Here is a 14151-nt window from a genome sequence, read left to right on the forward strand (position 1 = left end):
CCACCCAATCTCCTTCTGCAAAGTTGTTTTGTTTGTTTTTTTTTAACGTATAATATGAAACATTTCTGAACATAACCGAGCAGACATTTCAACAGTTTTAAATTATTTTATTTACTGAGTTTGGATAGCATGCATCATTTTACAGCACCAGTAAACAAGTCAGAGAAGCATACTGCTTTTAGGAACTTGTACTGTGGAATGTCTTCAAAACCATTACTCTCTTCTCATTCACTCTAGTACGTAACACTAGCTGAAGACAAGACAGACATTTATTAGGGTAACTTCCTTATGGCTAAAAATACTAATAGCAGCGACTTTTAAAAGAGGGTTTTATTAAATCAAGTCATTGCACTTGGGTCATTTATTGCTATAGCGAACAAAGGCCATTAAATAATTAACACCTTTCATTTGTGGTTTTAACTGATTGTCTTGTTCTGTTTGTCTGCTACAAGCTTATATGCAGACTATTTCTGTAGAGCAATCCATTACAAGGTTTGCTTCATGCTCTAATCATGGTGAAGAGCTTGTATAATGAAATCTGCTATTCCATTAGGCTCAATTCTTGCTCTTCATCATCTGACTTAGAAGTATGAATTCTAAGTAAGAGCTTAGTGTCTGACAAAAAGCACTACTGCTGCACATTAGTCCTCAACATAAAGATCAGGTTCAAGTCTTCATTTGTGATGCATCTAGGCAATTAGAAGTTAAAAGCATTAATATCAAATCAGCTTATTAGTGATACGACTAGCAAATATTACCTAATACCTGCATAGTATATTAATGAAATCTTACAGAAACTTTGATCAGCAACCAAGAAACAGAATCCAATTGAATTTTTGACATTTGCTTTTTATGATGCATCAACTGTGGAGAAAGCATATTCTTAAGAATATATCTCACTTCCGTATCTCTTGCTCGAGTGACATAGTAAATAATTACTATATTTATGGCTATTCCCATGAATAGAAATTTAATTCTTTCTCTTATTGGTGAAGTTGTCAACTAATATGGTATGTTTTTGTCATTTAAATTCTAGTAGACCAAAAGGAGATAAGGTTGTTCCTAACAGAAGTAACACATTTGACTGGCTTTTTAAAACCGTTTTTCATTCTTTTATCAAGTGAATAGAGCAATAAGTAGAATTGTCTCCCACAACTTTGAATATTATTTGTATATTATTCTGGTGCACAGTGTTGAGCTCAGGGGTTAAAGATAATGGCAGTCCACAAGATTTCAACCGTTTTCTATAAAAAAAAGTGAAAGATGCTGTCTTAGATGCCAGCACAGTGCTGTCAAAGCAATCATTCCAATCACTCGTTAAATACAAAGATGTAATTAAATTTAGAAGTACACAATATACTGAGAAAGTTTATAGCATAAATATATAAATATTGAGACATTTTGAGAGTAGCAAAGTTCCAAAGTGATTTATTTGGAGCCATATTATGAACAAAAACTGACTATTGTAAAAACAGATCAAAATTCATACTTAACCAATAGAAAGAGTGATGACTTCAGTTTAGGTACACACAAGCACAGACACTGTGAGTTAAGGTTTACTTTTTCACGTTGTGTGCTGCAGTATTTTAGGCACAACAGGTTCAGTTAAGACTGGATTCTAGCCTTGTTTCTGTGTTTCTTGCATTTTGTAGTATTAAGAGTTACTTTTGTTGTAACTTTGTGATGCAGTCCTAAATCCCTTTTTAATCCAATAGTGCAAGTGACAAAATGTTCTGCTAAACTACTCTGATTAGGTCATCCTTTCTTACTACAATGCATAGGTGTGTCATCCGATTCACTGCATTAACAAATTCCTATCTCATTGCTCAACTTATAAACAGCATATTATTAGTATTCTCACTGCAGACAGGCACAACAGCATAACCCTGGGTAAGACTGCCAAAATTAAAAAATATACAAATATTCCCTTTTTGCATGTAGGGGAAAAATAGTGACTACAATTATGACACAGCTATTCCGTCCCTCCCAATAGATTATTTTACAGATTACTTGTAAAGATAGATCACCCTATTTATAGTATAGATCTCTTTAAAAATTAAGCTACAGGTATTCAATAAAAATCTATTAAGAATTCCCTCTCCTTTTTATACAGATTCAGTAGTATTTTCAAGCAAACCAAAAAATAAAGGTCTGCAATTCCAGCACAGTAAGAAATAAGGCCTCTTTTATATTGGCAAAAAAATTACACCATTATTCTCTTTTGTTTTCTTATCTCTGAATAAAAGACTATATTCCTCTGTTACTATATTTTTCTTTAAGACTGTAGAACACCAGCATTCATTATTACAAAATAAAAGAGTCAGTTCTGCTTGTGTTCAGCTTGAATTCCTGGCAAGTTAAAGATAGCAAGTCCATGGGTGGCTCATGTAGACATCACTGCTTTCTTCAATTTTTCTATTTCAACCTGGAAAACAGATATTTTGAAAAGTCAGTAGAGTAGCAATAATCTAAAGTTTCCAGAGCTTTCACCAAAATTATAACCTTGAAATCTCAGATGTTTAAGCAAAAAAATGGAAGCATTTGACAGCTCAATATTTACAGCTGATTTTATGTTAGTATGTTGCTTAATAAACAAGAATTTATTAGATAATCTCACTCTGAATAGTCATTTAACAAAACTGAGTTGAGGAATCATTTAACAAGTCTCTGCATAACAATGCATCATCTCAGACTAACTTCCTGAGGCAGCCCTCATGCAAAATATTATGACATGATTAATCTTTATTTCTTCAAATGGATTTTGAAGATACTAGGAAGTACTTTTCATTCCCAGCACATATTCCAGGCAACTTCATAGATTGCTTTAGAGATGCCTTAAAAAGAGAACTTGCCAGAAGTTGTTCTCAAGTTTTTAAAGTAGCTTTGAAGTCAGTAAAAAGTACTCTTTCACAAATATAATGCACTTTTGTATCCAACTGGAATATTTTTCTATAATGAGTTCAACTTATTAACCACTTAACAGCATTATACAATAATGCAGGTAGCCTTCATGAAGAAACTAAGGGGGTGGCTTTCATCGTGAAGAAAACTTCAGATGCGTTCTATTCTTTTTGACTTTATTTAGACAGATCATAGAGAATTAAAGAAAGATGACTTTCTTCCTATTTTTCTTTTGATTACAAAAACTAAATTTGTCCTTTAAAATCCACAAAAGCAAAATATTCATCATCTCTCGGAGTAAATCCTGTTGTGACATATTTCTAGTACAACGCAGAATCTAGCAACACTAAACTGACATCCCAACACACATATAACTAAAAATAATTATTTTGCAGGTAAACAGAACTGAACTAAGATGAACTGTGAATATTCTTAATACTTGCCTTATGAGGCATTCATTCAACTACACAAAGCAGTACAAAAAAGATTGAGTATGTCCATTAAGACTTTCCTTTAACATCAAGTTCTTGAACACTATATATATATGCTTCTAATTTTTTTTCTCCTTGTAAGTTGCTAATATTACCTCCAGAATACTTCGCTTCAGCTTTTCTTCTTCCAAATCCTTTCTTATTTTTTCCAGTTCTCTCCTGACAGTTGTTAAGATAGCAGAAATCCAAGTTAGAGAAGAAAAAAATATTACTGAGAACAGGAAGCATAGGCCTTCTTTAAATTTTACAAGAGGGATGAACGTAAATCTAATACTACATCTTATAAAGAAAACATAAAATTACAGGCCCACTAGCGGACTGGTATTTAAATTTGTTGGACCAGAAGCTTCCAACAACTCTCAACACCTCTTAGCAATCACCATGCAACTATCCCTAACTTTTAATCACAATTTTTAGTAGTGTAGTTAAGAAATGTTTTTACAGTTATCCTCTACTTGGAGAGAGAAATTCAAAGTAACCCAGCAACTTCTATGTATAGAACAAATTCTTTAGAATAGGAATTTCCTATTCTGTTTTACTTCCTAACTGGGGTCAGATAAGAAAATATTAAGAATGATCATCATGTCACTGAAAAATTAATACATTAATCTCCTGAACTCATAATTTACTAGTTTACTGTGGAAGCCAACTGATCCAGATGCTTTACAGCCTCTCACCTGGTTTAGCTAGCACCAGACATCATTCAAATAGTACAAGAATGAATGCCTGTGCTCTACAACTAAAGACAGAAAAATACAATTTCTGCAGATTGGTCTTTACTGTGTTTAGGCAAATACCAATTTTCTTTTACATCTGCCAAACACAATCCTGCCCACATGCACACATGATGGGGACATCATGACTGAATTTAAAAGGCTCAGTAATCTTTTCCCTCCTACCAGTCATGTCAGTGCTGCAGTGCAGTTATTACAGTGCAGTTATTACACAATGCCAGCACATGTACTTACACTACATACCACAAGAATTATCTAATTTTCCTTACAATGATAGTACCAACTGCTTAAGAAATATTTTCAAAAAGCAGTAATGAACGAAGGAGCACAAGGTAGAATAGAAAAAGGGTTACAAATTCCAAAAATACTTTGACATCAAATCGGTATATATTTAGGTCATTTAGTTGGATCAACTTCTAGAGGAAGAAGTTCTGAACGCTAGTATTAATACACGATAGCTTTATCTTTGTTTGTCATTAAAGATGTTAGTGTATATCCATTTGCAGATTGAGAAGAAAAATATTTACCCATGTTCTTTTTTCAGTGCGTCTACTAAACTCATCAAATCATGAATCTGAGTCCTGAGCTCTTCCACAGAAGTTTGTATTTGTGTATTCTCTGTTTCTCCTTTAAGTTGGACTTCTCCCGGAAAAAAGTTGAGTATAACAGAACTTGGTCTCTGAGATGAAGATGGAATCGGTGGACTCAACACAGATGGCTGAAAAAGTAAGTCAGTAGAAGGCTAAGAAATGCAATCTTTATGAACCGACCACTTACAGTATACAAGTTGTACTGGTGTAGTATCTTCTTGTATATGCTTTTTAGCTATTAACATTTAACTATACATATACAACTTTCCTTTATTTTCTACCCCAAAGATTAAAAGGAATGTCCAGTTCAAATGGACTACTGTAGTATGTAAGATACAGTTATTTTCAAAGCTGTTCATTTAGCACTGCACTGAGGTTCCTGTAGCCATTAAAAGAAACACACTGCAGTTCTCTACACTTTAAAAAAACACTTTGATTTAATCAAAAACCTTAGTTCACTATAAACAATCATTCACGTGCCCTTCTGATCTGTTATTTTACATGTCAGAAGATTATTAATCAGACGTTAAACTTATGTGAGAAATGATACCATAGTTTCGTGCTACCTGATTATCAGAACTGAAAAACAAAACTTTATACTGAGGTATAAATGAACTTTACATTACAAATTCTAATATGAACTCTATACCAAATAACATGGCTCACTTGCATTTAAATACAATCAGTTGTATTTAGATGGTTGCATCAATCTAAACTGGAAATACAAGCAAGATGAACAGAAAACTAGCTGCCTGGTACCCAGCTCCTTGGTGACATACCTTTTTCGTTTCAACTGGCTTTGGTTTGGCACTTTCTTCTTCTTCCTTCTGCACCTTCAGTTTTTTTTCTGCACCGTCATTTTCACTTAACTGGTAAATAAACAATTCAAAAATACCAAAAACAAAAAGGGTTTTCAGAACAAGGAAGAAAAAAAGTTACGTATTTCTAAAAACGTGATAGATAAAAGCTTGAACTGCTAGACTACTATGGGTTTCTTTCCTTGCTACTCAGAACTTTCCTTCCCTATGATATTCATTTATCTGAATTTAAATCAGATAGGAAGTTTGGGCAGGATTTGCCATCATCTCTACAGTACTTAATAGAACAAATACTTGATGCTTTTGGGAACCTGTAGGTACATCCATAATACAAGGCAGTAACAGTATATAGTAGCTGACATGACTGAACTATAAAACACATGATTATATATTTATATACATATAATATATATTTATATGTAAAATAAACAAGGATTCTGCACTACCTTGTTCTGTCTCATGCCTTGGCACATATGATCACTTCCCAAAACGTAACATTAAATTACAACTTTGTTGAAGTGAAAGACTACATACCATTAGTATATGATTGGTGCTACTGGAAGATTTGGGGATTTATCACAGTAATACCCCACAGAGCAGGAAGACTCCCTCGGCTGCAATACAGTTGTGTTGTTTTTCTTACGTACACTTTCTTCTACTTGCAAACAGATATCCCTATAGATAATCTATACAAACTGAACCTCTGGGAATTTTGCATTTCACTCTCTGATAAATGGTTCATAAGACTGCTTCTGAGTGCAACTCTGTTTCCTGGGAATTTAGTTCTTAGTTCACATCTGCAAAAAAACACACCGATATACTCACAGAAATACCACCACTGAAACGTGCAGGCAGCCTTCTACCAGGCATCTTGGGTCGACTTGCAGTAGGGTGTGATAGATTATCTGAGGTAGCTATTACATCATCAAAGCTTAATAGATCTAGGGAAAGATGAAAACAGACCACCATCAAAACCAGAAGGTTTTGCTATGCTCCTTTTTATCAATTTTTTTCATAAAATGGAAAAAAAATAGTAATTTTCAGAATTCTTAGTGTTTCAAAGATTTTTCAGCATATACGACAACAAGCCATGTAAACTACATGACTTTGACCCATCTGGGAAGTCACATCTTCCCCCTTGAAAAAACTACGACTTGATTCAACTAGCATTTGAATTCAAGTTCTCAACAGAAGTGGTGTCAACATGGCAGCATAAGAGACCTAGTGTGTTTGGAGAAAAAATGCATCTTTAACTGTTTTCTGAGACGACTTAAAATCATTTTTGAGATTTGCTGTCTTAAATAGTTGAAAACGGCTTTTTTTTTTTTTTTACTGCTCAACTCATGAAAAACATCAAAATCCAAGTTTACCAACTGAGAGAAAAATAAATATGGTAAAGTGTGTCCAGAGGTTTATGTATGTTAACAATACATTAACCGCAAATATTTTTGTACAGTGCAGTTTTTCATATGCAATACTTTTTGTCTGCAGAAAATACATGACTGCATCAAGTCTATAATAAAACATTTTAGAATTTAGAACCCTATTTGCATACTTTAAGGCACACTGATCTCTTTGCTGATTATTCTCTTTATGCTCTTAGATCTAGGTAAACCCTCCTAGATGAAGTGTTGCTTTATTCCACAAAATATTTCCTCCTTATGACCCCTGATCAGTAGAAATTCTTTACACCCCATGCGAAGATACAACCTTATGAAAAATCTATTAATGTGTAGAGCATAACATCAGTAATTCATCTAGTTAACGACTGGGTTTCTTATCACAAAAAAAAAAAAATACTTACCTGCCAACAGTTATACAATGTAATTTATTTATTTCTCTTATTTAAGCAGTGACATAAGATTACGGATATTACATACGGTTTTACAACACAAAATCATTAATTTGTTCTTTAGACTCTAAATGTTTAACTAAAATGCCAGAAAGCATTACTATGGACACCAGAAGTAACATTCAAACTTGGGGGGTTTGGTTTGTTGGTTTTGTTTGTTTGTTTTGCAACCTCTCAGTTTTACATTGCATCATGATTTATCAAGCAGAAACCATAACACTTCTTTCCCTACTTTCTCACTCATTTTGACACTACAGCAAGAGGTCAGTATAGGAAAAAGCCATAGGAATACTGGGCCAGACCATTCATACCACTTCAAAGTTAATATGAATTAAAATCATCTGATTAATTCAAGTTTTATTCATTCATTGTCAAAGTTAATTTATACCTGTAGGAATAAATTCAGTAGAAGCTTTCTACTGAAAGTTTTAACTAATTTTAATGTCTACTACTGTACAATACTGTCTTTTAAGTCCTTAAAATATTCACATCTTTCAAAGCTATCTGGACTTACGTACTTCATTATCTGTTGCCGTGTTGAAATACAAGCATTTGCAACACTATCAGTTACCAATCAGTTCTGCTGCTTTTCACTTTTATTAAAGAAAATGTAAAGATGGTCTTTCGTAAATATGTAACCATATTTGCAATTTAACAAAAAGCAGGGAAGAACAAAGTAGGAAGAAACAGAAGAGTGATGAATGGCAAGGGGCTGACGGAAGAGAGGATGACGGGGAAATGACTATTAAGGGTATTTATCTTACAGTCTTTGCCAATAAAGCATTTAGCTTGTTAGAAATCATGCAGCAGTGATCTAGGAGTGTATATTAATGTTTTTTACTCAATCTTCAGTAAGCTCAGAGCACTAACCAAAGTCCTGATTCACATTTTGACGTATGTTGGTTAGGTATTTAATATAAAGCTAACAAGAAGGCAGGAAAAATTCAGACATATTTCCTCCCCCATCACAACAATTTTTGCATTTCTGTGATCCTCCTTCTGCAGGAACAACAAAAATTTAAATAAGAATCATAAATTGAATTACTATTACAATTGCAATGCTAGCCCTGTCTCCATGAGCAAAGTAAACATCAGTAACTGACACCTTAAGGGATAACACGTACCTCCAGAACTTCACAGAGCTTGAGCACATAGATAAAATTCAAGGCTGTAGCAGTTTATGATTTAAAATATAGTGGGATGGCACAAAAGCCTGGTTTCCCTGACCCCTTAAGTAGCTCTTACCAATAGAAACTGGTACACCTCACTCAACAGCTCAGCCCTAAAATATTACCAGTACATTACAGCCATAAGGGGTGGAAGCGGGTGACTATTTATTATTATTTTTTTAAAACAACTTTCCTAGGTATCTTAGGAGAAATCTTGGCCCCACTGAAACCAATATGGATACTGATGAAACACACCACAATTTCACAATTTACACCCACTTCAGTGAATTAACTTTATTAAGGACAGTTGCAAATAATCATTACAGGGAACCCCCTCACTGTGATAGAAGAGCAATACCATACATCTGGAGATAATTTGAGTCCAGAAGTTATTTTAAGGCTGAGATAGAACAAGTTTTTCATGAGGAAGATAAGCTAACCTGGAACAGTTACTTAGGACAGACTACTAGAAACATCTCTTCTGCAAGCTTAACCTGGATAAACACATTATAGAATTGTTAGGAGCTATAAGAGATATAGTTAGGTGAGAGGCTTTGTTAAAATTTGTGAATGTTTTAGTGTGTTCGTATCAGTTTCTCTTAAAAAGCCTTCACAAAAAGAAGCAAAGCTGAAGGGGTTCATATACCTCATCTCGCTGGGATTTAAAAACCCATGGTACAAGCGAAATGTACCCAGTATTTCAGAAGACAAGACCTCATGTTAATCTGCAGAGTGAAAAAGCTGGCAGACCTTTTTCCTATTACTCATTCTGCAGAGATTGAACCGCAAAACTTCGGGGAAAGATGTAAGCTTTAAAATATTGAAGTTTGAAGTCAAGCAATGATAAAATATTTGCTATAATTAAGCATTTATTTGCCAAATATGTAACTTTCATAAATGCTATTTTACAAGACTCACAATAATAAATAGCCAACACTAGAGAATTCAGTGCCAAAAAAGTTCACGGTAACATAATGTGTGTGCGCACAGAAAGATAAAGACATTCAACCTAAATCTAAGTGCTATAAATATTGAATACATCATACTATAAATACTATGCTTGGCTTATCAGTAGCTAAACCGAGAAAAGGGTGTGGTTTTGGTTGTGTTTTTTTTTTTTTGTCTTTTTTGTTCCTTCCCTACCTGTACATGCCCCTAATTGTAAAATATATTTAAAGTAACTTCTTGTTTAACAGCTAAGGAAAACAAGCATTCAAATAAACAAAAAAGCATTTTAAATTGAAACCCAAATAACTGCAACTGAAAATTATGCTTATGAAGTTAAGAAGAGGCTATGTGTATGGCATAAAGCATTTGGATTTCCTTATAGATTGTTATCTTACCAAAATGGAGAAGGGTAGGCTAATTTCCTGACACGTAAGAAGGGAAACATGGCAAACAGGATAGGAAACAAAATCTGGAAAGAAAAGTCAAGGAGAGGAATGTCTAGAAAAAGATTCTGAACAAAAAAATTATTTTTACAAAGCAGGAAAAAGAAACATTTGTAGAAGAAACAGAATCGCTTTAAATGTTCAGCATGCTAGTATTACAGCTTTAGGTCTTTTACAGAATGTCAATTCTAATAAAACAAAGAAACATTTATGCAATTTTTGAAATTAAGCTTCAAGAGAAGGAATTTCAACATGATCAATGTTTCAAATATTTTAGAGTATTTGTCCCTTCCTATCTGATGGTTGGAACCTAGGTTATTTGTTGTCTTTTTATTGTCTTTTTTTTCCCCCCACATGTTCCCTCCTCTCCTAAATATAGAGAATATCTACAGCTACTCCTTAACCTAAATTTGAAGTGACCGAACAAACTTCATTGTCAAACTAACCTGCAAAAAAAACATACTTAAAAAACTGGTCTACTAAAAATTCACCCATTTCAGATGAAAAAGAAAGCCTGTTAGTAACTTCTACATCTTCAACAATATCCAAAATTGCCAACGCCAGCCATATGTTTTCCCCCATATTTTAATATCTGTTTAATCTTACAAGAACTAGAAGTCTTAAATTTAATATCCCAAATACCTTCAGAGCTTTGCATGCCATTAGCTGCTGCATTGAGTATTATGTCTTTAGCAGCAGAGCGGATGCAGAGACAAAGCATGAGGTTCCTTATGTTTTACTGACAGGAGCTTAGTCCCTTTTCACAAGAGCAGTAAAACCTAAACCAACTTAAGCAGATCATTTTAAACAAGGGTGGTTTTACTTTTGAAACTTTCCTCAAATAGCAGCTCCTTGACTTTGCCTGTGCTGCATCCCCAGGTGGGCTGCCCGAACCTCCTGTGCTCGCTCTGCACCAACCAAGGAGTGCAACAGACTCACCCATCTGCTTCAAGCAAACTGAACATATCTGTAGGTCTTTCCTAGAACATACAAATTGCAGGGAATTATCACTACTTCAGATAAACTTCACCAGTAATCACACAAGCAAGCCCTGTTACTTGCTGCTCTGCAAGTAATCCCTTGCCAGAATATCAGTCTGCACAGAGGCTGCCACAGGACTGGTGCTGCAAACTCTCCCCAGCATCTCTGGGTTTTGAAAGATTCTGTCTTCCATCCTTGCTAAATGCTGCAAGCTAGTCTGATAGTAAAGCCTTTAACATTCACTGTCATTTATCCCAGATCTGGAATTAACCCGTTTTGGATTTAAACTTCTCAGATTATTAGAAACAGTGCTGATGACTGCAAATGACAGGCTACGTTCTGTCAGCCACTGTATGCTGTGGTTCTTTTTTTTCCTCTTCTATCTAGGCATTTAAATATTAAATTTCTCTTTGAGCTTGTAAAATCTTATGTCAGCAAATAAGATCAAATAGTTTTGTGTTTTGTTTTGCCCCCCACCCCTTTTTTAAAAAAAAAATCTGTAAAAAAAATTTTGCTTTTCTATATATGAATACCTAGCATGACAGCTACTACATTGCCAATCCGGTTATTAAAGGTGTTAAGATAATTGCACCTGGTGAAAAAAGACATTCCATCTTTTTTCACAGAGCTTTCTCCTGGGGATAAATGGTACTGTGCAACATGGTAATACAGCTAGCATAATCCTAGGGCTAAACCTCTGAGCAACAGGACAAAGCTTATGTTTTTAAGGCTAGGTGAGGCATCAATCTTTCATCTCAAAGCTTACTGTGGCCTGAAAGTGTTTCCTCTATACCCTCACTCAAACTCCATGTTTGAATGACAGAGGCAGTAATTAAACTGCCAATTAAAAACCTCTAAAACAAGGTATAGCATAATATTTGTATGTTTGACTAGGGAATAAACAAAGGACCTTATAAATACTTTAGGGAACATTCAGTGGTAATACTGATATATATATATGTATATATATACCATACATACACACTGAAATCCAACTTTCTGTGGCTCAGGAAAATATAGCTTCATTTTTAATTAATGAAATATGTTTTAATTAATACATTATTAATCATTATTCATGTGGGGTCAACCCATAGCAATTAAAAGCATACTTGAATTAGCCTTTCCTCATACAGAGCACTTCAGCTTGGAAACATATTTTAAATGCCACGAGTCTTAATGAACAAGTCAGAAAAACTCCTTCCTATTCATAAATTGCTTCATTTGTTTGATGAATGATTTATTTCATGGGTGAACTTAATTATCATTTAGGTCAAGCTATTCTACATCCTGGATATTGTAATTGTCCTTAGAAGATCAACTTACACTAAAATTTCAAAATGTATTATTAATAAAACCTCTTTTTTTTTTTGATAAGAAAGGTTGTATTGAGATATACGAGCCATACACTGCAGGTACAATACAATAAAGCTTCTTCTGCAGTGCCTAATCACACAATCAAAACAATTCAGAGCTTAAAAAAATTATGCCCACAGCAGACACTCTGCACAAGATGGACACAGATGAGAGAAATCAGTTGTACTGTCAGAAAAGGACATGATACAACTATATTACGATCAGGCTATGTGAATTATTAATGTTGGTACTCTAACTGCTATCAATGTTTTTACTAGATAAATTTAGATTTAAAAAGATACCAGATTTGGTTCAAGATGCATTACACAAAACCGTAAATATGAAATTCAAACATAGAATATACCACTCGGGCCCAAACGTAAGGTATGATAAAGGTGTAATCTATTGTAGCTATGAATTTAATTACAGAATGCTGAAGTTAATGGCATTACTGAAAATAGGCAAGTTAGCTAAAAATGCAAAAGTTACCTAAAATGCAAGAGCAGAAGAACAGAACCAGTCGGTAAGGGAAACAATTTCATAAAAACGCAAGATAAAAGTGATAGCAAAAAAAACATGCTTTCAAATTGGAAGAACAAGCCATTACCTATGTTCCTTCCTATCAGCTATTATAACACTGAGCTTAACCACTTCCAAATACCCTACTGGCACCTGTACACCATTTGCTAACTCTTACCCTGAGCTACCTACAGCTACTCTTAAAAAAAATTATATATTTTCTACTCAACAGGCATAATTACACTGTGGTATTTTGTGTAAATTAAAGACCTTATTCTAACCCTGTAAAATACCACAATCCGAACAGAAAGACCCAGAAAAAATTTTTTGTTCCTTTCTTACCTGATTCTCGAGAGCTCTTTACCACAAGTGAATCTACCTCTACTGATTTTGGTCTAAGTGGTAACTGTTCAGAGTCTAACTTTGGTTTTGCTACTGGCTCAATTTCAGATTTTGGTCGAAGAGAAATGACTTCTCCGTTAGATCTGTAACAAGAAAAGTGGCAAAAATATACCTAGTAATACATAGTAACATTAAACAGTTTGCATATTAACATTAAATAGTTTACCAAAAAACAAAACACATCAAGAATAAGAATTAAAAGGAAAAAGACCCCCCCCTCCCCCGAAACAGCTTTTACTGTTTTTTAAATCCTTGCTTAAAAGTTTTTCAGAGAGAAATTCTAGTATTATAAAAGTCAGCTCATTTGTTGCAGCTTTTGTAGAGCTGTCAGACATGTACAATCCCCTTGGAAAAGTATCCAAAATTTTTAGTGCATTTACTACAGAGCATATTTTGGCACTTAACCTAAAATATCACACTTCACTGCAAGAGAAAACAAGATAGCTGAATAGCACCTTCTGTAATCTCTCCTGAAATATTCAGAAACAAATACTCAGATTCCTTCACATCAAAATTGTTCTGTAAAGAAAAAAGCTATCAAGAACAAATGATTTTTTTCTGGGTACAGGATAAAGTGTCTTGTACGTCTGGTATGTCTGGCTGTGCTTCTACCATGCATCCTTCATGCCTAGTCACATCATTCAAGGACCAAAAAAAACGAAGAGATGACCTTTTCCCTTACAATTTGTGCCATCATTTGTCACTGTAAAAAGACACAGTATGTAGACAGACCAGTTGTCAGCTTCAGTGTGTCCCTTTCATAAACTCATCGCCCATATTCTTTTTTCAAAATTCATTACAGCAGAAAAAGCACTAACAGCCTAATCTCCCTAGAGCAATGTTAAACTTTCAGACGTTTAAACCTATTTTAAAAACCCTCTATATTTTTAAAGTTTGCAATTATTAAAGGACTACAGTTTACTACAGCCTCTGTTTTAGCTGCACACACG

At 34.2% G+C, this 14151-nt stretch overlaps 1 protein-coding gene across 3 annotated transcripts in view; it reads right to left on the reverse strand.

Annotated features, from left to right (window-relative positions):
• Window positions 1-86: 86 nt before the first annotated feature.
• Window positions 87-14151, reverse strand: part of CD2AP (CD2 associated protein) — a 75872-nt gene continuing 61807 nt past the window's right edge. For all 3 annotated transcript variants that reach the window (XM_066995041.1, XM_048065672.2, XM_066995042.1), the window contains 6 exons: window positions 13142-13284; window positions 6360-6475; window positions 5496-5585; window positions 4654-4844; window positions 3488-3551; window positions 87-2425 (listed from right to left, as the gene is read on the reverse strand). In XM_066995041.1, the coding sequence (XP_066851142.1) occupies window positions 2384-2425; window positions 3488-3551; window positions 4654-4844; window positions 5496-5585; window positions 6360-6475; window positions 13142-13284 (646 nt within the window). In that variant the 3' untranslated portion in view covers window positions 87-2383. The remainder of the gene's footprint in view (window positions 2426-3487; window positions 3552-4653; window positions 4845-5495; window positions 5586-6359; window positions 6476-13141; window positions 13285-14151) is intronic.

This window comes from Anser cygnoides, chromosome 3 (assembly GCF_040182565.1).
Source record: "Anser cygnoides isolate HZ-2024a breed goose chromosome 3, Taihu_goose_T2T_genome, whole genome shotgun sequence".
NCBI lineage: Eukaryota > Metazoa > Chordata > Aves > Anseriformes > Anatidae > Anser > Anser cygnoides.